A 24,923-nucleotide genomic window follows, 5' to 3' on the forward strand; every position below is an offset into this window, starting at 1 on the left:
GTCTTTAAAACTAAAGACCAAAAATGGTAAATATACAGTCAACATTTGCCCATAAGGTTTTATTTAATCTTTAATTAAATATAATTTAAATATAGCAAATACAGCACATTGTTTGGCAGCTGTGCAAAAATCTCACATATGTATTCACTTGTGGCACATGTGCTGTAATCCAATTCTCCCAAATAATATGGGAATTAATATAAAACTGTCTTACATGCGCCCAGAGGAAGTGGTGAATGGGGCTTCCAGTAAGTCCCACTAAAACTATCTCTGATATATTTTCTACAAATATTAAATTTATTTCAGAAAACAGCCCTGTGTCCCATGTAACAAAATAGTTCCTGACTGCATAATGATTATTTTTTTTAAATGTAGAGCTGTACTTACTGAACTTTGTGACTCCTCTCGACTCCTGAAAGACAAAGAGCGCTTGGAGGCATCGCGTCCAGCCGCCTCTCCTTTCTGAAACGCAGAGAAACATCCGCGTGAAATCAGAACAGAGCCAAAAAAATAATAACAGACACACAGACACACACACAGACACACAACTCATTCCTCACAGTAGAAGAGAGGGCCACGTACCGTTGGAATTGACCATCTGAGTGGAGGACAGCAGGAAGAGAAAGCCCTTATCCAGCAACGTGTTGACAAGAACCTGCAGAGCGGAGATGGAACAGCAGTCATTCTGTAGCCCTTTAACGGGTGGGAAAGTGCCAGTCGTACACACCTTAAAAAGCCTCTCAGGCGAATCAGAGGTAACCCTGCGCTGAATCCACAGCTGAACGTCAGGGACAAACGGTGATGACATCACAAGGGCAGAGACACTCACCATTCTCTCCCTCTCCAGCTTCTGAAGCAGGGCCGTCAGGCTGTTGCCATGTTTGCTTTTATCCACCACCTCAAACAAGCTGCAGTACATCCCACTTTTAAGCACTGGAACACACATACGCACACAACCAAGGTTTGTCATAGGGACATTAAAAATGTTTAACAACTCTAGAGCAGACCGTGCGGCATTCGGTGGTTGAGGTGAGACACCACATACAAATGAAAAGCCCTGTTCTGCACACCACCAGCCGCACAGCGCGGTGAGTAATGAGCGGCGCCTCACCTTCTCGCTCTCCAGTGTAGGTGTCCCAGGAGAACAGCACTGTGGGGATCTTTCTCTTCACCTGCTCCAGATTCATCACCGTGCCGATCTCAAGCTTCTCCGGACTGCACCACAAAAACCAAAAAAACTCAACGCGGGACAGCAGAGGTTCCGCAGCCACATGCAACATGCACACGGTGCCTTACGCCTCAGTTCAAAGAGTGCTTCTTTTTTTTTTTAGTTTCATAAATAGAGTGGTGGCTCACACTGTACTTAATGACCTTCATCAAGCACAAAGGGAAAAAAGCCTGCACAAATATTCAGTTTGATTTACTACCTAGTTTAAATGCAATTTCTACTTGTCAAAAAAAAATCTTTTTCTGTTGAAAATGAAATTCATTTGTGATATGACCGTAGAATATTTTAGGGCTTAAGCAGGTCAGCACTAATAGAACACAGGCTAGAAGTATTCAGAAAAACGAGTCCATCAGTAGGTATGCAGAAAAATGAAACATTTTCTGTAGTGTGCACAATCAAATGTCACAATGAAATACATTAGAGGTGTACTATGCAGGACTTCTTTCCTTGCTTCGCTCTCGTGTTTACAATCAAACACGTCTCCAACACCATTCTTAACCCCACCTACACCCAAGAGATGATGCAGCTAACGCACCGACACAACAAACCGAGGTCTTCTGCTCAGGTAGCGGTAGCTTTGTAAAATCGTATTGCAGACTGCTGGAATCACATCTCTTTCAAAAATACAGCAACAGCTGCATTCATACCAGTCAGACAGTCACAAGTATGCCAAAATGCCCAACCGACATATCAGATAGCAAGGACTCCCACTTCACTGTCACACGCAGCAAAGTTACAGGGTGGCTATCTTTAGCTTAGTGGTGATGGAACAAACCTACGCTAGCCACTGCTAGCACAGCACCAGCGGGTTTCAGTCATCTCTAGCCTGTGTGGAAGCACGGAAAATTCTGTAACACAGGTGCGCATACGCACAGACACATCAATTCATTGTCTCTTATTTGATTTATTTTTGTATCTTTGCAGAGCCTATCTTCATGTATCTATGGCAGCGAAGTCATACCCCTCTCTCAGTAGCTCCATGGGTGGCCGCCTTCCACCTTCAGCAGATTGGGGAAGAGCCTGGAAGAGCTCCAGGCTGCGGCCTACCACCCAATGCCACGTGGCAACAAAGGCACAAGACCGCACATTCACCTAAGATGTGAATTTAGTGAAGCGCCGCTCCGACAAAGGATATTAGCCTGCAAGTAGTCGAAATGCAGTTGTATTCGGAAAAAACACCTAACTTATCTGGGATAGTTGGATTTGCCGACTGGTGGACTCCCCTATCACCTAGCTAACGATAGCTAGCTAGCCCATATGAGCCAAAGAGAAGTGGATTGAAATCTTATTCTCGAGCCAAGTTGTTACTTTGTAAAATATCAGCCCAACACCAAATTCTCAGGCCATCATGGCAGGCCAGCTAACGCTGCCAAACATAACTGAATTTGGTTAGCTTGTAACAGCCAGCAGCTAATCCTATCTCTCTAGCACAAACCCAGCTGATAACGCACCACTCACTGTAGCCAATCCATTCACATTTCCTCTTGTTATTTTGGGCACATGCTTTTCGGATATAGCACAAAAAGGAAAAAGGGCCACGCCCAGAAATGTCCTACAGCCAGACAAGCAAGGACTGAGCAGAAGTACACACTACACAGACAGATTTCCTGTGCATCATAGTAATGACTGAGCATGGTTGCTTCATAATATTTTCAAGGTGAAAATGCAGTCTGCCTTTAAACTCATTGTCATATTCACATTTACAGTCATTTGTCATGGTCCTCTGCGTGCATGTGTGTGTGTGTAGGGTTTTCCTGCATAGAGCCTCGATCAAATTTTGTGCTGTCTGCACAAGACATTCCTTGAACCAATTCGGTACACAACATTTTTAATTAACACAACGCGGCGAGGATGCCACGCACTGGTATCAGCAATCAACACAACGCACCGGGTAAGGCACTGCCAACGCCCCGGGTAAAGCACTGCCAACACACCGGGTAAGGCACTGCCAACGCCCCGGGTAAGGCACTGCCAAAGATCAGCGCAAAGCTGCTGTGCCGTTTGCAAGGAGTGCATGATCAGAGATCACCAAGTTCTCTGCATTTGGTCAAGTAGCCAAAAGCTTGTTTGCACCCAAGCACGTCCAAAATTTTCTAGTTGCCTAAACAAGACGGGGTAAATTTGATCATTTGCTCACGATTACAGTACCGCCTCAGCCTCATTTTGAGCCAGGACAAACCCTGGTGTGCATATGCGTGTGTGTTTATTCACAGGGAGGAATGATCAGACATACAGATAGCAACACAGAGAGGTGAGAAAGAAACAGAGAGAGAGCAAGAGAGAGCTAGAGAGAGAGAGAGAGAGAGAGAGAGACAGAATAGGTACTCACAGTTTGAAGGGGAGGAAGGGGCGGGTAGAGGAGCGCAGGCCCACTTGGTAAACCACCCTGCCCCCGTTCAGCAGCTGCCCGCTCCACACAGTGTAGCTGCTCCTGGCTGCCACGCCCACACGGGAGGAGGGGGAGGAGACAGGCCGTCAATCACAACCTTTACAGAGTTATTTACTAACAAGTAACTTAAAGGCAACTCAGCATACTAAACACTTTCCCAGATGAGTTCAAATGGGCCTACAAGCATCGCGTAACAAAGTTGGGCTCAATTCCAATTTAAATCAATTGGTTCTGGAAATTCCTGAGAGAACAAAGAATTTTTCAATTAACGGATCAAATTAATTGATTTTCTGCACCGAGCCCCAACCTTAACATACATTTATATACACGAATGGCAACTTGTGAGCTTGAAAGATAGGAGGCCGAAACCTCACATTAGATTACGTTAAATAAAACAGAATTTTGTCATGTAAAAAAAAAAAAAAAAAAAATGCAACAAGATCAAAATTTTGAATGACGATTAGCTACTGACTGGCATGGATTATTTAGCTAATGAGTCAAACGACTGTTCGTATTTTGATTGGCTACCAGTCAAACAGGCCGAGAGCAATAATTTCACGATTTCAGGCAAGGCTTCATCCTCCTCAATTTCAAGCTCACAACCAGCAACCGCCAAACAGCCAGGAGAGCCCTTTACCTTTACTTCCTTCAGAGATGCTGCAGTTCGACCTGAAACCGAGACAAAACAAGTAAGCTCGCATCGTAAGTCACATACGCAGATATCAGTCAGTTTAAGAGCTGGCACAGACAATGCAGGAGAGGGTACCTGAGGGGGGCAGTGGGTTTTGGAGGGGGCGTGGCCTCTTTGCCTTTGTACAGGAAGGACACCACGGCGTACGGACAGACGTGTCGGGGGCGGTGCTTGATGTCATCGAAGGAGTACTCGTAGAAGTATTGCTGTGAATGAAGGACAAACACAGTCAGCCACACTGCTGCAATGCTCAGAGCTGCATTGTGCAGGAACACAACGGTATTCAATAAATCCTTCTTTCCTCGTCAATCTTAACATGTAAATTCACCATAACTAACCATGAAGTTACGTACCAGTAGGTAGGTTAAGTAGAATACATTAGTGCGTGTGCACGCACTGTTCCACGTGCTGCAGTACACACCTGCGTGAGCTCAAACCCTCTGTAGGACAGGAGGGAGGTCACCCTGGCGGCGTTCTTGGAAACGTGGCAGTCGAATTTGGGCGTGGGATCCAGGAGGTTCTTGGACATGTTCTCATATATGCTTTTCACTTTTCCCTGAGAGGGACAAAGAGTAACCTGCTCAGGCAAAGTCTCGCCTCACCCTACTGCCAGCAACCTTTAAAACTAAACATCAAAACACAAACTTTAACCAAAACTACTGCACTATTGTACTACATAAAGGAGAAAGTTTATTTTCAAAACATTACCTTCATAACTTTGAATATAATAATATCGCCCGTGGCACCCAAGTCAAATGTATTGATCTGGAGCAAATCGGAGTATTTGGACAGATAAACGCCTAAGAAGACAAAAAAAGAATAAAGAAAAATCAATATTTGCAGAAATCAATGACAAGTTGCACAGTGAGAACAAGAGTAACGTAATCATAATACAAAGTCACAAGAACACGATCAACAAACAATCGCCTAATAATTCATCCATAACTGCTCCTGTGAGTATGAATAATGGGCGTTCGCTCAATTCAAATGAGATGAATCCTGTTTGGAACGCAATCTGTTGAGGACACATTGCTCATCAGATGAAAACACGCGTCTCAGGAGTGTTGAGCTCCAGTTTTTGTTGCGTTTCAGCATTTAAATGCTTAACTGAAGTTACAAATTGGCTAGAGTTCACACAACTTTGTTACCAAGGCCTAAATTAGCAGCTGATTGACAGGACACCATAGAAGAAATGCAGACACTAGAGTCCTCCAGGAATGTGACTGACAGCACTGGAGGAGTGCATGACTGAAAACACTGGGAGAAGGGACAGTGCACAGGTGCATTCTCAACTGTCCACCTGTGAGTTTTTCTTTTAGCCCTGCACCTGGCCGTACTGCTCTGCATGTTAGCCTCTCGCCCTCAGAGAAGAGCTTCTGCCATGCAGTGAGCTCAGCCAGTTGTGTGACCACACACCAGCTGAATGTGTGTGTGTGTGTGTGTGTGTGTGGGGGGGGGGGTTCAGAGGGGTGTGGCTTGTTGTGGCGAGGTGAGTAAACGCACAGCTATTTGCCGGGCCCGCTCACCCTGGCGACCGTAACCGGTGAACAATAAACAGAGACCGCTGCTGTTTGCATGGCCGCCTCTTCTAGTTTATTTGCAGAAAAGGTTGGCCTACCCTCCCACCCTCCCTCTCCCTGTGATGCAGTTCTTTTTTTTCCAGAACCAAAGCAGTGCCCCAAGAGACCTCTCAAAACTTCATTCATAGGTCAGTACAGGGTTTCCAACGTCTTCAGTGAAGGACGATTTCTGCTCATTTTCTTTTTCTTCTACACATTTTTTGCCGACATACAAAGAGAAACAAAGTAGCACATTCTCCTTATAAATCATTGTAACATACCTGGTAAGAGTTTGAGAAATTAAGTACATTTTTATTTAGACATCTTTATTTCCTCTTTGCGCCTCTACCGCAAAGCTTAATTAAACATTGTTTTCCTGCAGATTTAACAGCACAGAGGTGTTTTCCAAGCACAGTCACCGTATGCTAAGACATCCTGACCTGCCGTGAGCAGAACAACCATCTCAGACTGACTGAAAATATCATCCCCAATTAACACCCTGCGTTTCCCCTCCACAAAACTGAAGGTCTACAGCAGGGACACTCAAATCCAGCCCTGGGGTGGGGGGGGGGGGCAGTGTCTGCTGGCTTTAATTATTCCCCTTCAGTCAGGCACTGACTTAGACCTGAGGCACCAGGTGAGTGGGATCTCTGGTCAGTCAGTGATGTTAATCAATCAAACGACCAAGCGGAAAAGAAGACCAGCAGTGCTACGGGCCTCGAGAGCCTAATCTGAGTACCTAAGCGGTGCAGTTATTCCAGCCTGAAGATGGAGGCGGCCTCCTGGCCCAAGAGAGACCGCTTCCCCTTCGTTCAGTTCACAGCAGAGAGAGAGATTCCACACTGACCCGGCCCCGCCTCTTTCCATGGCCGCACTGACACGCGCGCTTCTATCCAAACACGCAATGCAAGGACTGGCCCGGCTGGTGGAGTTTCTGCCACACGAGGCTAAATCTTCAGCCCCTCCTGGGAGTATCTTCAGCCCCTCCTGGGAGTATCTTTAGCCCCTCCTGGGAGTATCTTTAGCCCTCTCCTGGGAGTATCTTCAGCCCCTCCTGGGAGTATCTTCAGCCCTCTCTGGGAGTATCTTCGCCCCTCCTGGGATATCTTCAGCCCCTCCTGGGAGTATCTTCAGCCCCTCCTGGGAGTATCTTCAGCCCCTCCTGGGAGTATCTTCAGCCCCTCCTGGGAGTATCTTCAGCCCCTCCTGGGAGTATCTTCAGCCCCTCCTGGGAGTATCTTCAGCCCCTCCTGGGAGTATCTTCAGCCCCTCCTGGGAGTATCTTTAGCCCCTCCTGGGAGTATCTTCAGCCCCTCCTGGGAGTATCTTTAGCCCCTCCTGGGAGTATCTTCAGCCCCTCCTGGGAGTATCTTCAGCCCCTCCTGGGAGTATCTTCAGCCCCTCCTGGGAGTCTGATGAGCCCTGGGCCTGACTGCATGTCCCCCTGACACTGTGCCATGCGCTTTGTGCACTGCCCCGCAACAGCCTGCCGCAAGGCCCCAAGAACAGGCACCAGCAGAGCGTCTGCGCCCGTTTGTGTCCGTTTGTGTCCGTCTGCGCCCGTTTGTGTCCGTCTGCGCCCGTTTGTGTCCGTCTGCGCACGTCTGTGTCCGTCTGCGCACGTCTGTGTCCGTCTGCGCCGTTTGTCGCTGCGCCGGTCGCTGCGCCGTTGTCGCCTCGCGTCTGTGTCGCCTGCACGTCTGTGTCCGTCTGCGCACGTCTGTGTCCGTCTGCGCACGTCTGTGTCTGTCTGTCAGCGTCTGCGGTGGTTTATTTAAAGCTCTGCTGGTTTGCGTGCGCCTGAACTGGTTTGCATGTCTTTACAGGTCTAGCTAGACCTCAGCTAGGTTTGGCAAAGCGACTAACTGCATTATAGTGATCTGACATACGGCATGTTGAGCACTATTAAATAAAACGTCTTCCTGAAAGAAGAAACCTCAAGTAAAAACATCTTGAGGGCCTCATTTTTTCTAAAGTTAATTTTATTAAATGGTGGCGCTTTGACAAACCGGTCACAGAGATCATATTAATTTAATAAAGAGAGCTCAGCTGGGAACACAGAGAAAGCCAGTTCTCCCCTGGCCAGAACTGAAGACACTGCTACACTGTGAGAGATGTCTTGCACCCAGCCATGCTCCCAAACACTCCTGCCCATACTGCAGAGTGTATAAGGGCCGTGGCATGGCTGGTCCAACACAACACACATAAACACACACATACGCACACCAGACCTACCCATAGCTGGATTTCCCAGTGTGGTGATCCGAGTGTGCCCTACAGACAGGCCCTTCTCACAGATCCAATGAAGCTGGAGAGAGAGAGAAAAAGAGAAACAAAATGGACCACCGCAGACCACAGCTGAACTCAGAACACATCTAGACTCGGTCACACGGCCGTCGCTCCTGTCCCCCTCGCGCAGTCACACAGGACTCAGCAGTGAGGGAGGAGGAGGAGGAGAGCCCCAGGGCCGCCGCTCGGTCGCGTCGCGGCGAAACACGACGGCGTTTCGCTTCCTGCAGGGAACCCCCTGCGGCCGCAGCAGACAGGACCGACACAGGACTTCCATCTCCACAGGTCCCACCCCAGGAACAGCAATGACATCACAGCTGGCCTCTTACAGCAGGTCTTCCCAGTCAAATCGGCTTCATACTTCCCAGTACTCAAGGATTTGTTCTGTTTTTGGCTTAAAGGCGCTTCTTTGCGAGTCGATGTATATTTCTGAAGCACGTTACATTTTCTAATGTTCAGTGCCTACAAGGCACACGCTTCACTCTCCAGAGAACGAAGACTTTCGGTCGTGGAATGTGTGTACGAACCAGTGTGCTGTCAAATTTGTCAACACTATCAGCACACTTACACCTCAAGCCTTAGATAAGAGAGGGCATATTAATCCAGTGAATTTGGAAGATGGATGCATTTTGCTTTCAGCACCGATTCTTCTCATCATTACCATGCACATTCCCCCCAGACTTTCCAGGACCTAAGTGTTTTGAAGGCTGTTGATTGACAGTGGGAGGCCCATTTCTCTGTGAGCGGGTAAAAGGGCCAGTCTCCTCTGAGCCAGCTGGCATGAAGTGAGGCACGGGGGACGGTAGAGCAGGGGCCCGGCAGAGCAGGGGCCCGTGAACGCTACGAGCCTCCCTCTACCAGGGAGCCACACACCTGAAAATACGGCCAAGGCCACGAGGACCAATTAAAAGTCCATTTTAAGCGACTGCACCACAGTGTGTGTGTTTGTGTGTGTGTGTTTATCTAGGACTCAGTTTCGTTTCCTCCCCTCCCTTTGTCCTCCACACATTTCATAACACAGTCCTTTTGTCCATTCACAAACCTTGCCCCCACCTCAACACCACAACAGTCTCAAACAGGCCCGCCTACCTTAGAGGCGTCTGGTAGCAGGAAACAGTAGGACTCCACCAGCTCTTTGTCTGTTCGCCCATCCTGTTTCATCTCCCTTTTCTTCTCAATGAACTGCAAAGGAGCAAACAAAATCACACCTTATTTATCCATCTTTATTTGACCTTCAGTGAATCAGGTAGGTCAACTAGGAACAACTCAAGTGTCCTTCAACAGTGGAATCACAGCGAATAGGGAATTCCTGGGACTGTATGGCCAATTAAATATAGCCGATGATTAGGTGGTGATTAGAGCTAGCTTTTCTGGGGAATTTGACTGGGGCACCTGATCCTTTCAACCAGACTCTTTCTAAAACTTTCATGGGATCTTTCATGACTATAGGAAGTCAGGACCTCAGGTCTACATCTCATCGGAAGGATGGTTAGCAGAACAACTTCCGACTGAAGAGCACACAAGTTTTGCTGGTAATATAACCGTTCCCTGAGACAGAACATAGGCTGCATCTTTTCTTTTTTTTCTGCTGGCAGACTGGTTTGACCACTGCCAATATAAAGCGATGCTAACATGGCTCCACTGACAGGTCATAGGTCATGTCCTAAAAAGAATTCTTTAATACAACCGAGAACAGCGCTTTTCAAACTGTCTGAGCCTACTACCCACTCAATGGCAAATACATCTTTGGTGACACACCCTTTATTAAAATAAACGTACATAGAGAGCGCACAAATACCGCATGCTCCTTGTATTCCAGGAATTTAAAAAAAAAAAAAAAAAACCCTTTAGAACCAAGATATGCATCCCCAGATACGGGTAAAGAGGCCTAGCTTACGTCCTTCTCCAGGAGCTCGCTGTGGACGAGTCGGGCCTTGGTGTAAGAGAAGGTCCCAGCCGAGGAGGCGTCTCTGTAACAGGAGGAGAGGATCTTGACGACGTCCTCGAACTCGCGCGACCCCTGGGAGAGGTACTGGAACAGGGCTGTGAGAAAGAGGGGCGAGAGCGCAGTTAGCATGCAGCACGGGACCAGCTCTCCCAGCCCCCCAGCAGCGGAGCAGACCTGCAAACTGCAGCTCTCGCTACCAGAGGCAAGCACAAAACTGCAGGCCTTGCACAAGGAAACAGATCCCAAGAGATTTCCCTGCTGGCTCTGACCTTGAAAGTGACCCGCAGTATGGTTTACAGTAAAAAATAAAAGGCATTCCTGCAAAAATGTAATAGAATTGCATACTGGGTAAATTGTACTTCAGACAAAATACATTCGTCAACTCATTCACAGCAAGAATCGCAGGTAGGTGGACAAAGAAATGCCGAATTCTGTATACTGCATGTTGAAATCATCCATGGTGGAGAGCACATACATCCAAAACAGCAGTAGAGTGCAGTAATAACTAGCCTACATTTGGCGCATGCTGTTGACAGACAGCAGAAAGACTGGGGTTGGCAAGCGCTTGATGGCTCACCAAGTAAAAACAAGGGAAAGGGAAAGGGGGGGGGGGGTTCATTTCACTTTTCAAGAGCCCATCATTACAAGACAAAGTCGATCATCCCCGTGAACAGCAGGCCCACTGTGCTCATTTTACCAAACCAACAGACAGGAAGCACCTGTCAATGTGCATCCCATTTCCGCCTTGAGTTAGCACCAGGCACACTGACACTTCGAGGTCACGTGTTGCAGTATTAACTACAGCTTCATCTTTGAAACCCATAATCTGACGCCTCCCAGACCCCACACTCACTGTTCAGAGCACCACTTGGATGCTCTGGCTGCCTACCCCTCAAAAAAACAGCAATACTTGCACTTAGCCCGGGGGGCTACCATTCCTGAAGGTTTAAGGAAGCACATGCAAGATCAACATTAAATCACATACTCAGACTTCAAAAAAAACATTAAAGCTTTGGTTCCGATGTAACAAAGATGACTGAATTCCTCCTTTCATTTCAGAGCACTTTAAGGTTCACAGAACGTACTATGAGTTTACCAAAAACTACAGCGGTGCAACTCTGTGCACACTAACAAAGCACGTTTTGGTGTCTATCTTAAGAGCCAGCCTCTTTTCTGTAACAAAATAAATCACGTCAGCAAAGGTCCACTGAAATGACGGCTTAATACTCATCAACTGCATTCTAACAAAGCAAGGCTAGGTTTCAGAACTGACATGGGTTATACAGTCAGGTTTAGCATTATTATGGTCAGCCTGAAAAGGTAGCAATCATTGAAGTGTTCAAGCAATGGCAATCTGCCTTTTTCCAATTTCATGGAGACAACTATAAAACAAATCACTTGATGAGGCCAAACAAAATGTGCAAGATCTCAAAATAAACCCGTTCAAATAAATTACATTCATGTCAACTGTGTATCCAAAAGGGAACCGCATTAATAATTCCGGGTTTGCTACAAACTGCACGGCAATGCAAACACACAGCTGACATTCAAAGCAGGACCATGCAGGACCACAGCTGTGTTTCATAGTACAGTGAAGGCAGCAAATTTCCACACGTTTACAGGCTACAACAGCATGCTGCTCACTGACACTATTCATATGGAATGATCAAAACTGAGCCCTCTGAAGTCCCGCGTCAACAGTAACGCAGCCACCCACGGCAGTCTCCCCCAGAAAACACATTACGGGAGTCAGTGTGGGATGGCCTACAGGAGAGGAGCACAGAATTCAGCCCACGTTTTACACTCATGGGTTTTAGGAGGGGTAAATGGTTTGTAAATGGAGAGATCTGGTCCAAAACGGTCTTCCTGTTAGTAAACCTACAATGAAAGAAGACAGGAATGATTAACCGTGTTGACTATAGTCAAATGCCAAAAGGTGAGTCACATTAGCAAGGGCACCATGTTTGCATCATTTGATCCTTAAAAACAATATTCACAGTTTGAGCTTTATGTTCTTGGCAGAGAGGTACAGGGTGGGGTGGTGCTAATCTATCAATCCCTTGTTGTGCACTTGCGTGTCTAAAAGGGGATCCAATTAATCTAACAGGAACAAATGCTGGAGCCCTACTGGTAACACGGGCTTACTTAATAAGAGGCTGCATTCTAGCCTCCACACACTAGGGGCTACAGCAGATGGAGAAGACATTCAAATAATCCGTTTCTTTTTCTTTTGATTCAGAACACTTAGACTTTTTAAATTAAATTCCAGCTACTGCATGAAAACAGCTTAAGAGCTAGCCAACCACAAGTCATGCAAATATAAAATGTGTACCTAAAGTGAACCAAGTTGTGTTCTAAAATACCCAAGTATACTATCTGTGGGCCTCAAAGTTACTGATGTCCATATGTCCAAAATTCAGCCATGAAGTGTGCTCAATCATAGGTGTAGCATTTTAAATTATTCAGCAACCTCACTAATGACTGTCCTTTTCGAGACCACGTGGAGTCCAAATCACAAACTCTTTTAATTACTTTATACAAAAATTAAATAAATGCTATGATTTTAAGCCTATTTTATCAAGAATGCTTTATTTATTTTTGTCCTGAAGCAGCAAGGTTGTTATACTGCCCACTACAGGAGGGCTTGATATCGCTCTTCTGGAGGTCAGGCTGGCTTACACTGTAACCAAATCAGCAGCGTGACTGTTTAGTAGGCTGAAGGGACATTCCACCAGCTCTCATACGGAAATACTTTACATAAAAAGACAATGCTACACACACAGACACACACCCCTAACCACCCACCCCCCCCCCCCCCCCCAACACCCCCCTTAATTTTTGCACAAAGGATACATCTTAATTTGTGACTTAAACATTTTAAGTTCAAGGGAAAAAGTAAATGCACTGGGCTTTTTAAAAGTCTGTTCGGGACAAAGATTTTCTTAAAAGGACTTCAGAGATGCTCCTATTTTCAGACTGAAATGTGACCTTACTTTGTTTTCTTCCAAAACATGTATTAGGACCATTATTTTATACTGCTGTGCACTATAATATTGCAAGAATCGCTACACAGGGACGTGAGGTGACAAACTATATTTCTTTTACAGCACATTCAGAAGAGTTTATCCAGCCCAAATGTGATATTGTACATGTGCATGAGGGGGAAAAGACTAGCTGCATTTAGACCGAATGTAAGTTTCAACTACATCTAATCTGCAATGTGGAGGCTTGATTATTAGCAAACTAAGTCCACGAGGTTGACCTGCATGGATAAAGTGTCCCAGACCTCAGACCATCCTTAAACACTGAGAATGTGTAAGGCCTGCAAGCCAGAGGACACATGGCAGAACACCACCAAGAGAGGTCCTCTGCCAAGGGAGGAAGGCCCAGCGTTCAACACATGAGCAAAGGCCCACTTCTGGTATAGTCTTCCAGAAATTAAGTATCTTGGACATTGCACACAAGGACCCCAGGACTGCACCTGTCCAGTTGTGGCTACAGAGCAGAACAAAAAGGTCTCCCCTCAATATAGCTTGAACTAAAGAAGGTGGAACTGGAAGTGATGTGCGCCTATAGGAACAGGGCCCTGGAATTCACCGGCAAACAAAGTTAGACTCCCTCAACAGGCCTACCAGCCTTGGACCTATTCAACGTTCATCATCACTGGATTCAACCAACTGGAAGCTGGAATGTCTGGTACCAGGTATACTGGTTCAAGAAGATTTGTTGTTTGCCCCCATAACTACAGCCACACAAGGATACCAGCTGAAAAATCAATTTATCAAGCTAATCCATTTTCACTGAATGGGTGGAGAGAAAGGGTGAACAAAAATAAATGGAGGGGTCTCCTTTAGACATCAACTGGAGATGGGTGTGGCCAAGCAAACAAAACTTGGCACCTGAGGTTAAAAAAAATACCCACACACTTCAGAGAATTTGACAAAAAAATGACTTAATGGATCTTCAGGCGTGGGCCTATCCGTTATCCAAAAATAAACTAAAGGCCATCCGACTGTTGTGATTGGTCTCAATTTATGAAGGCACGCGACTCGTTAAAAACAAGGTACCATCTTCACGTGGTTGTCCTCCGCTTTTATGCCGTCTCCCAGCTCTGAAACTTACCTGCAGTGTTAGAGCATTCTTTTGAGTGTTTGCCGGCATATGATAACGGTGTTCGCGCTTAATAAACTACCCTCTGCAGATGGATCAAGCCAAAACAATTCTCTAACCTCAGCCAAGAAACGCGATTTGCCTCGTACATGCAGCAGATGAGCTACGAACCAGAACATAGCCTCTGTGTTAGGAACATTAGCTTGAGAGAATGCACAACCTTTCCGTTCTTTGCTCTTCCTTGGGATCTGAAAGTTTAGCCGTGGCAGCTCATCTAAAGGTCGCTGGTATGCCGAGGGAGAACTGTTGTGCCTCAGCTCCGACACTCCGCTCCTCCGTCTTTCAGTAGCTTCTTGCTCAGACGCTAGTCCTTCACACACAGCTTGTTCGCCATCTTGGCTGGATGCGACCGCGGCGGGCAACAAATGCTTCAAAATATCGCAACTCTCCGCAGGAACATCACCGCTGTGCCTTCTATCGGCTCCCTTGCTCTGCTGTCTCTCCATATTGAGGTTACTGGCCATGTTTCAGACGACGGATGAAACACTCGCCGCTTCCACACTTCTGCGGACGCTGTATATGGCTCTCCCACTATCTCTTCTCAACCTGCCTCCGCCATTCTGTCTCTCTGACGTACTCCTTCCTCTCCACTGCTTCACTCTGCCGCCCGACGTTGCATTTATAATCTCACTCACGTACAAACGAACGTCGCGCCTCCTGTAGGAACTTGAGTGTACTGTACTCTGACACAGCCTGTACCTTTTTTGAGCCTCGTATCATAGACTGTAGTTTCTCCGTATGATCTGACTCGACATAAATGGTCTGAAAATTTTCAGTTATTTTTTCCCCAGTTAAAATATTCTATTATCTCAACTGTGTTATTATTTACTGAACCATTTTATATTATATCGTTATCTCAAGTATGTTATTTTTATTAAACTATTCTATCACTAAAATCATAATGCGAAGATAATTTTTTAAAAATCAAAACTAATGCAGAATGTTACTGTAATTATAGGTCGGTCATTAATCGGCCTACATCAGTGGTAGTTCCCATTTTGCTGATCTAGAGAATTAAGCGAACGCAGATTTTTTTTCTACATGACCCATTATTTACATATTTTTGTGGCCCTTCAAGTGTACAGTGACTGGAATTATTTATTTCCCTTCTCTGAATTGCAACCATACGGTTGCAGGAAGATCATGTGCGGCACATCCCCAAACGCTGCCAGTGAATATTTTCTGCAGCAATTAGCAGCCACTTTGCACTTTGTTCTTGCCCATAAGTTTGGTAGTTTGTTTCACTGCAAGTTAAATGATAACTTTCAGGTTATGGCTGGGTAAGTCTTTTGTCTGGAAAATAAATCAAGAGCTATTGTCTTTTCCAGACAAAAACATTTATTTATGTTTCCACACACAGGTGTAGCCTTGCTACATCAGTAGGTAGGTAGATACATACTTTACTGTCCTTGCAAGAATTTTATTTGCACATTCAAGTAGCTCAGGTAGGCAATCACATAAAAAACACATTGCATGCAAGATTTGTGTCACTTTATGCAATATTTAGTGTACTTGTCTGTACAGTAGCCTATCTACAGTTCTTAATATTTATTTAAAAATTTCAGATTAACAAGATGCTTAGCTACAGTGGTTGTGGTGTACCAGTACCTGGTGGCATTATTTATTAGGCTAAAGAAGTCCACACAGTGCGGTAACAGAGCTATAATATTGGCTCCGAGGGACCACAGCAGAGTGGGAGTTTTGCTGTGGCAGTGGTGGGGGGGGGGCACATACAAAGGGATGCCATCAACATGAGAGGATGACAGGGTCCCAGGGTCCAGGACTAACACCCCCTCTCCCCTCAGGAAAGCCAGCATGGGGCCTCTTCCCAAGGGAACTTGGCTCGCTTGGCTCCACTTTAGCCTTGTTGCCATGAGTTGCATCAGGCAGTGAGGGGATGTTGTTTTTGTGCTGCACACCCAGGGTTTTCCCAGGTGATCCCTCTTCATGAGGCCTGGGCTCAGCTTCCAAGGCGACTCGTTTCAACCTCAGGATACGGTGGGTAAACATATGTAGCAACGCTGCCACTGACTCAGTCAGGAGGGACCAATCACTGACCAGTCAGACAATCTAATGAGCGCATCCCATTGCTAATAATTAGGCATTAAGTAATTTGTAACTGCATTTTAAAAACATATTTACGAGATAGTAAATGCAAACAATAAAAAATTCGAACAATTCAGACAACACCATTCCAGCTTAGCCTGTGTCTTTCCTGCAGAAAATATTTCACTTACTGATGAGGTGGTGCTTTTCAAACAGCATTTATCCACCATTGGGAATGTGACTGGAATGAGTAGTAATAAAACATTTTCTTTAAAAAAATCAATTGTCTACATTTCCATATTCTTAATTGAATACTTTACCAAATTAATGAGTGAATAATGATACTGTATATTCTACATTATGTTAAGTTACATTATTATGGCTAAACATGGTTACACCAAAAAGCACTGTTCTGTGACACTATCTGTCACGCTGTAGGACAGAGTTCTGCAACTCTGGTCTTAGAGAGCTATAGCGGCTGCTGGGGTTTGTTTTAACCTTAAAATCAGCAGCCAGTTCAGACCCCAAGAAACCAGGTGAGGTGAGTAAACTTAAGTGCTGAGTGAAAAGGGAAACCTGCACACGCCCTGGCTCTCCAGGAACGGAGACCGCGGTGGTAGAATCTTCTTCTGATGTGTTGTCAACAAGAAGAAAAGACTCCTGTGGGCCAAACACCATCAACACTGAACCAAAAAAGGCAGATGCACATCCTTTTAGACCAGCAGATCATAAGTTGCCATGCAATTTTACGATGGTTTTCTCCTGTTAATATTACTGCCCATCAGCTGGACCCCTCTGAGTGTGTACTAAATATTGCACCTGGAAATCTTAAGCTTCTTTGCAATTTCTCAGAGGGAATAACCTTTTTCCCACAATGTCTACTTGGACCCACACATGTAAGCTTAATGCCCTCTTCTTTGCCATATTTCTTGTAGCTTTCGTGCCTGTGTTACTTAAGCTACAGGCCAATGGTATTAGGCTACCTGTGGTTGGAAAAAAATATGCCTCACACATACCACACCAGGGTGAATCTGATTTTCTCAGAATGGGGCTGGGCCTGGGCCAACTATTAATTATGGAGTCACTATTAATTATGTTTGTCCCTGTGTATTTCACTCTGTGTGCTTAATCTCACTTGTTTTCCACCGTCTTATTAATGTATGGGAACCAACGCGTATCAGGCGTCACGGCTGAAAGCCCTTGCCTGCAAATGAGCTCATGGCATGATGGCAGGCACCGGGGCAGAGAGGGGCACCCTGATGAGGTAATCAGTGGGGAGCACTGCTCAGGGAGTGGGGTGGTAGACAATGGAGAGGGCAGTAACTGGTGCTTACATTCTATGGGTGTGACCTGGTGTACTGAGTTTCAGGTAATTGTTCACAATAAAGGGGAATATATTATGAAGTTATGCAGAAGTCTCCTGGACTGTCCTGCTGTTGCCGTCTCATCTTTGGGGTTCCTGCCGTCTGTTCCTGGGGTGTTGGCCACCACATCACAAGTACACACAGCTGGCCAAGAAGCAGCTGAGCAGTGAATTGTCCAATTACTTTTGGTACCCTAAAATGGGGGAGCTATGTATAAAAATGGCTGTTATTCCTACATTGTTAATCCGACATGGATATGGATAACCTCATATTAAAGGTGACAGCCAAACCTCATATTCTTTGTTTCTTTTAAAATCCAATGTGTTGGAGTACAGAGCCAAAAATAACAAGTGTATCAGTGTTCAAATACAGACAGACTGCACTGTACATACTCAAGATTTATCTCTTTTAATTGTACTTTCAAATTTTTAAATCACTTGCAATGAATTTAAGGCAAATTTGTGACTTGTTACAGAAGTAATACCTTTGCTGTATACTTATATTGTATTGCTCCGATCTCTTGAGTATCTGCTTTTGCAAGGGTAAGTGCCTTTCCTTGGGGACTGCTGACAGCGAATGAAAATTAAGTACTCAATAAACAAATTAAACGGAACAAGTTGTTTTCTGTAAGATGCTAATGTGTTTCCATGGAACCACAGCAAGACAGTCATGAAATAAGAAAGATACACTAGCACTAGCAGGTGCCAGCATAGAAAAAAATTGCATCACCCTTGTCAGACGCAGTTTAGAGTTCTTTTGAGTTTGAACATATCAGTTTATTTCATTTACAAATACCTACCACCACACACAACAGAAGCACAATCAGCAGAAATAAATAGCAGGGTGACTTGATAGAGACAGATGGCAAATTTGTATTTCCTGCAGTAGGTAAGTGTTTTACATCTTTAGAGGCCAGGAATGGTTTACTAGTTCATAGACTGCCATCAAAAGCTTTGGTGGAGATGCATAATAAAAGAAATCAAACAGAGTATAAAATTCTGAGCCACCATACTGACAAAAATATCCTCTGGTATTTGTTGAAGTGTACTCTGTTGCAGTGAAATTATACCCAAGCCTAAAGATAATACACAGGGTAGAAGGTAAAATTGAGTTGGGAAAGGACTGTCTGAGCAGCTCAGCAGAAGTCAATAAATACACTTTATTACAGGGATCTAAAGATGTCTCACTTCAGATTTTAATAACAAAACAAACAAGAGCATTATATATAGAGTGTTTAGAGAATATATGCCTTTCCTGAGTTCAAATTTTGTCATAACTTCTGATTATTCATGGGCATTGCTAATATGTGAACATATTCCTTAGAATAACTGTGCTTTATATATTTCTAAATGTAATTTGTATTTGAATTATTTTTTAAATAACAATAGGATGCTCTCTAGGCAGCTATAAAACCAGATGCCAAGAATATGGGAATTTCTATCGGGAAATATCCACAAAAAATTCTTACCCATCTTCACATCCAAAATCTTTCTTGAATACTGTATACTCCCTGATGACTCTGCATTATCTGAAGAGCCAAATTAATAAGCATTCAGAACTTCAGAGGATCTGCAAAACAGAAAGCAAACATTCTGCTAGAGACAATAATAACAGTTTCTCTGCATTTGAAAGCCTAAAATCTACATTTTAGATGGATCAATCCTACTTTATTGAACATAATAATAGATGTGTTTTCTTACATGTAAAATGGGAAAGTTTAATGCCGTCACCACTGAAGTATGGCGAAAAATATATAATTTACTACTTTAAACACTGTAAAAAATGACCATAAAAACCTATATCCTTGCAAATATTATCCTTGCGCTTAATCATGAAATACAGATTATCAGTTTGACAAAATACAAAGTAAACTGGGGAAGCTCTCTTGCTACAAAAGAGAACTGAAACCAGCGAAATTAATCTCTTTTCAGTCCCGATCTCTGTTTCCTCTGGAAGCGCATTTCCATTATCCCGAATGCATTTACACAATGGAATAAGATGCTTATTAAATTTGTGTGGTTCAGAAAGAAGCCAATGGAACCCACTGGAAAAATAAGCAGACTGCACAGCATAAAGGTAATTTCTTGGAATGTCATGTAAATTAAAAAGGAGGTGATTTGATATCAATGTGTGAATTTGAATGGCTTGTATTAGAGTAATACAGTAATTTTGGATAAAATAAACGGCGTAGTGATTTTCAAAAGGGTGAATTACCTATACCTAGCAACTTTCAAGTCTCGTAGAGTGTTTTTCCACACCGTTTCAACATGAATGGCAGTGAATGATTTTTAAAAATGTACACTGTATACACTTATGTACACAAAATTTGTTGAAGACGGGGCAATCTCTGCTAATGGCGAGAAGTCAAAATTAGACCGGTCCTTTAATCCAACAACATGAGCGAATGAGTGTGTAGCAAAAACTAATGTAATCATTCGGACGGAGTGTAGCACAGTGGGTAAGGAGCTGGACTTGTAACCGAAAGGTCGCAGGTTGAATTCCCGGGTAGGACACTGCCGTTGTACCCTTGAGCAAGGTACTTAACCTGCATTGCTTCAGTATATATCCAGCTGTATAAATGGATACAATGTAAATGCCTGTAATGTAATGTAATGTAATTCTCTGATAAAATGTGTTTACAATAGCCAGTAACTAAATCTCAGTAATTTGAATCAGTGTTCAAAAACAAATATATCATCAAACCTTTGGTATCTCTACCTGAGTGAACTCCTCCAGACACCCAAGGCTGACACCCAATAAGCCCGTTTGTGTAGCTTCACCTTGTGTAAATTGTACAGGGGTTCATTGCCAGAGTGATAATTACGAAAAAGGATGCAAAGATTTTCCTGTAACCACTTAGGACACCACTAACAGTGTTAACTGAATCTATTAGATCTGTTTTACAGTTCACATTATTGATGGTTAGTAAGTATAGTTCATCAACTTACCTCGATTATAATTTAATAAGCTTATATCAGAGTTCACACAGCACTATCTCACAGAGCTCACATAGATGAGAGACAGGCTCTTGGTTGGTCTAGCTCAACCTTGGGTGTCTGGTGCAGATATTCGCTCCCAATGAGCCTGGTTGTGTCTTCAACTGCGTGAGCAGTATGAGGGCAGTGCTGTGTGATCAATGTCATAAGCAGGCTGATGAAGTGATCTTCAGTAAAACTGAACTGTGAAAATGTCAGTGTGTAGTTCTGCCCAAAGTGGTTACATGATATTCATTGCATAGCCATTATTAATCTAATGTTAATATTATTAATCTATCCGTGACCTTATGTGCAGTAATTTCAGAATGCACTGCTACAATAGACAGTGAATTCAGTTTGTAGTGTAGGAACATTTTGAGATTCCCCATGATTGTGATGTCACATGTCAAAGTTAGGGTATTCCCATCAATGTTGATCAAACTGGTTCCTCCAAACTCTCAATGCTCCATGATAAAAGTACATCACATGTATGACTATTCACTCATATAATCAATATGTAATCCAATAAACCTGTATCATTAGTTGCAGCTGAGCTTATGGAAACGCAAGAAACCACAGTATCAACTGTAGAAAAAAAGCAAGAGAATGCAGAAGGCTTAAAAAAACCATACTTACTCACTCAGCAGAAAACATTAATCAAATACTAACCATACACTTATATTTTCAAACTGATCAACTGCTAATAAATGTGCTAGAAGACTAATAGTTTACAGTGACCCCTATGTATCCTGAATACAATGGAAAATTACAGGAGGCTGTGACTTGTATTCTTAATGGAAAATTACAGAATAAAGACTAATATTTTTTAAGGGAAAGTTGGGGTAACTTTCCACAATGACGTTATCACCCAAGAACAGGAAATCACTGTGGTGCCAAGAAGGTCAGGTAGACCCAAGAACAGGAAATCATTGTGGTGCCAAGGACAGATGGAATGTGTTAGGGGGAGTTGTGGGGTGCACAGTGTATAAAATGAATGTAAAACTGACAATCGAGGTTCAATTCTGCAGAATTGATCCGGCTTTGTGCACCTGTGCAAATAAAGTCTAACTTTTCTGAAGAGCTTGCTGCTGTGGTGTCTTTTCCCTCGTGAAGTTGTTTTCTACAAATTAAAGATTGGACTTTGAATTCTGTCGGTTCCTAGACACGGCAGTAGCTCTTTGAGTTTCAATTGTGACTGCATTACTAGACTACTGGTATAGGTCTAGAGTCTGTTTATTTCAAATGAAAGTCAAGAAATTAAAAATATAATAACACTCATCACATACCTGCACAAGTTCAAAGTGGATCACTCTCTTAGTAGAGTCTTCCATCATGCTGTATGTGGTGTATTTGGCATTGTGGCCTGTGTAAAATAATAACAGCAATAATAATAGTTTTGTACTGCATTGAGGCTTCTCCTCTTATGGCAAATACATTTACACCCGTTCTAGAGCCTATCACATTCAGACATTTCCACAGACAACTTGAAAGTTATTGGTTGAAACAACAATGCATCCAAAGCAGCAGTGGTGTTTTGTCTTCTGCTTATTTTGACTATTGATAAAAAGTTCACATTTGTATAATAATTATCAACACCTGAATTATTAACCTACCTGGTGAGTCACCTCTGTCATCTCCACAGACATCAATCCCCTGTCCAGTTTGAAGAATGTCTTGTGAACAGGACAGCAAAGCGAGGTGAGGAGGTTGATTTCTGGAACACCTCGGATTGATGGACAGGATGTCCAGTGTCCTGAGTTGTTGTTGATACAGACCCATTCTATTTTGAGCATCCCACCTTGTCTTTTCTTTACCATTGTTTCAACAGGCCCCTGACATTCTCTGCATTTTTTTAAAAGCTCCAAAAGTTTCGATTCATAAACAATCCACTTGTCATTCTTCCAAAGTGGACCAACAAATGACGTATCTGGGCAGGACTCATCACTTGTAGGGAGTCTAGATATCTCAAATGTGATATCACTGCTGTGCCCTGAAAGAAATTAACAATAAACACTGTAATGTAGGCTACTTGTGCAATTTTCATAATGAGGTATTGACATGCATACATCCTCATATCAAAGAACCACATATCCAAGTGCAAAGTGTTTTACAAATACGTCAGGGTAACATTGTTGAAATGGGGCAATTATTTGTAAAGCCCTTGCACACACATTCACAAAGGGCTTCACAAGCCCACAAATCTAAAACAATGATACGATTGCGACTAAACTATCCACTCCCTAAGAATAATCCCAACATCCATCCACCGACCCACTATACCAGGCCAATGCTAAATGAGAAAACTCCCCCATGTGAGATTGCTCGGATGAATTCCTATTTCAAATTTCTGTCGATACAGATATATAGTTAGAAGATACTCTGTTTAGAATTTAGACCAAGTCTAATGTGATCGAATCGAGATAATGCTTCTGAAACAATTGTGAGTAATCTGGTTGTCTAACAGTTACATGTTGCACAATTATAGTGACTATTACATCAGGGGGACATGCGTACATTACGATACGTATTTGCGTCTCTTATGCTAGCGACCTAAAAGTATACATTTGGCTCAAATATTTGCAATCACGTTAGCCATAATTCAGCACCTTACCTGCGGTGGTACAGCAGACGATGAGCTCGCTGTAGCCGCATTGTCGGTAGTATCGGACCCGGTGTCTTCGGTGAACCATGGGAAGATGGTAGGGACAGAACCAGGTTTGAGCTGTGGTTTGTAGCTTGCCGATTCCGGATAATCATTTCTTACAAAGTGTTCACAACATACACGTAAAGGCTGTAACTCTGCGAAATCGATAGGGATTGTAGCCAGGGTATCGAATGGCAAGCAGCCATTGTTTGCAAAGTTCAGGATCGTTTGGGAAAATGTATTTGCTGTCTTTTTGTATAACTATCACAGCCCTGAACCACGCAACGCATGATTTATATTTTCCCTTCATACAGCTTCTTCTACATTTCCAACAGAGCGCGAATCCAAATTCCTGTTTACAAATTCACACTGAGTGAATTCAAGTCTGATGTGTAACTTTCAGCCAATCGTTGATCTCGATTATACTTTGGTTCTGCCCTCCGAGCTATCAATCACAACAGAGCCACAACAGATCTTTACATCAGAATGTGGTGAGCAGTATTAAAATTGATGAAATTATGTTCATTCACAATTTAAGACTGTGCCTTTGCTTAGGGACACTGACAGACTGAAAACCCACATAGACTACATGGGCAAATTGGCAAGTAAGTAACTGTTTGATGGAGCACAGGTGTTTTTAGATTCACAAAAACTTTACATTAGTGACTGTTCTTACAAGATCTTCTTCTTGAGATTTATAGCTCTAGAATTATTAAAGTGGGCTGTGGGAAGAAATTACCGAAGCGGTGATCGAAACGCAAAGGGTATTAATGGGGTATTACTTTTAACCATGACATAAACATAAAATTAGAGATATTGTGAGTTTACAATATAATCATAATTCAAATGTGAATTTGTGTAGAACTAGAAATTCATCTGAGGTTTATTTGAAAATGAATAGAAAAAAAAAATGTCCTTATTAGGATTGTGTAGTACTGTCCAACAAAACTATTGCCGTTATTTAAATGATGGTAGAACTGCCCTATATTTCCCTTCTTCAGACCTCAGTGAGCACAGGGAGGATGATATAACACACCCATGCAGCGAGAAATACATTTGCAAAACTGATGTCTCAAATAAATATAGAAACTGACCAACTGGCCTGCATGTGGACAGCAGCAGTGCAAAAGGACAAGAGTCAGTCTGGCAGCAATGTGGGATTCAGCCAGTCAGATTAAGAGGAAATGTGAGGACGGGGTTCCGGAGGGCTAACAGCCACTCATGAGAATAAGCCTCTGTCTCCGTTCACTGGCTTGTGAGTCATATTCCCATGGTGCTTTGCTCTGGTGTATAAATTCAAATATTGTTTGCTAGTCCCTGTGGCTCTTGTTAGTGAACACATACACACATTTTCTCTCTCTCTCTCTCTCTCTCTCTCTCTCTCTCTCTCTCTCTCTCCCATACACACACACACACACACACTATCTCTCTCTCTCTCTCTCTCTCTTATACACACACACACACTCTCTCTCTCTCTCTCTCTCTCTCTCTCTTATACACACACACACTCTCTCTCTCTCTCTCTCTCTCTCTCACACACACAAGCACATATGTGAATACGCAGGCACAGGCATGTGTTCATACACAAACACAGGTATACCCTCAGAGGCGCCTTCAACA

General features: G+C 43.7%; 1 protein-coding gene and 1 long non-coding RNA gene across 5 annotated transcripts in view; both read right to left on the reverse strand.

Moving 5' to 3' along the window:
- The window catches only part of tasora (transcription activation suppressor a), a 31,357-nt gene extending 16,471 nt beyond the window's left edge, over positions 1–14,886 (reverse strand). For 2 of the 4 annotated variants that reach the window (XM_064306394.1, XM_064306397.1), the window contains exons 1-13: positions 14,435–14,885; positions 10,054–10,199; positions 9,246–9,338; positions 8,103–8,175; positions 5,017–5,108; positions 4,730–4,864; positions 4,384–4,514; positions 4,254–4,286; positions 3,558–3,671; positions 1,112–1,215; positions 830–933; positions 583–655; positions 388–462 (exon numbers count right to left, since the gene is read on the reverse strand). In XM_064306394.1, the coding sequence (XP_064162464.1) occupies positions 388–462; positions 583–655; positions 830–933; positions 1,112–1,215; positions 3,558–3,671; positions 4,254–4,286; positions 4,384–4,514; positions 4,730–4,864; positions 5,017–5,108; positions 8,103–8,175; positions 9,246–9,338; positions 10,054–10,199; positions 14,435–14,738 (1,477 nt within the window). In that variant the 5' untranslated portion in view covers positions 14,739–14,885. Of the gene's footprint in view, positions 1–387; positions 463–582; positions 656–829; positions 934–1,111; positions 1,216–3,557; positions 3,672–4,253; positions 4,287–4,383; positions 4,515–4,729; positions 4,865–5,016; positions 5,109–8,102; positions 8,176–9,245; positions 9,339–10,053; positions 10,200–14,434 lie in introns of all 4 variants that reach the window. The other 2 variants (XM_064306396.1, XM_064306395.1) reach the window with 2 other exon arrangements.
- A 3,223-nt stretch (positions 14,887–18,109) lies between these two features.
- LOC135238269 (uncharacterized) lies at positions 18,110–23,899 on the reverse strand. Its single transcript, XR_010325086.1, has 4 exons — positions 23,271–23,899; positions 22,273–22,649; positions 21,946–22,022; positions 18,110–19,253 (listed from the first exon to the last, which is right to left on the reverse strand). It is a non-coding gene; the product is annotated as an uncharacterized LOC135238269 (long non-coding RNA).
- Between the last annotated feature and the right edge of the window lie 1,024 nt (positions 23,900–24,923).

Source organism: Anguilla rostrata, chromosome 13 (genome assembly GCF_018555375.3).
Source record: "Anguilla rostrata isolate EN2019 chromosome 13, ASM1855537v3, whole genome shotgun sequence".
In the NCBI taxonomy this organism is placed as follows: domain Eukaryota; kingdom Metazoa; phylum Chordata; class Actinopteri; order Anguilliformes; family Anguillidae; genus Anguilla; species Anguilla rostrata.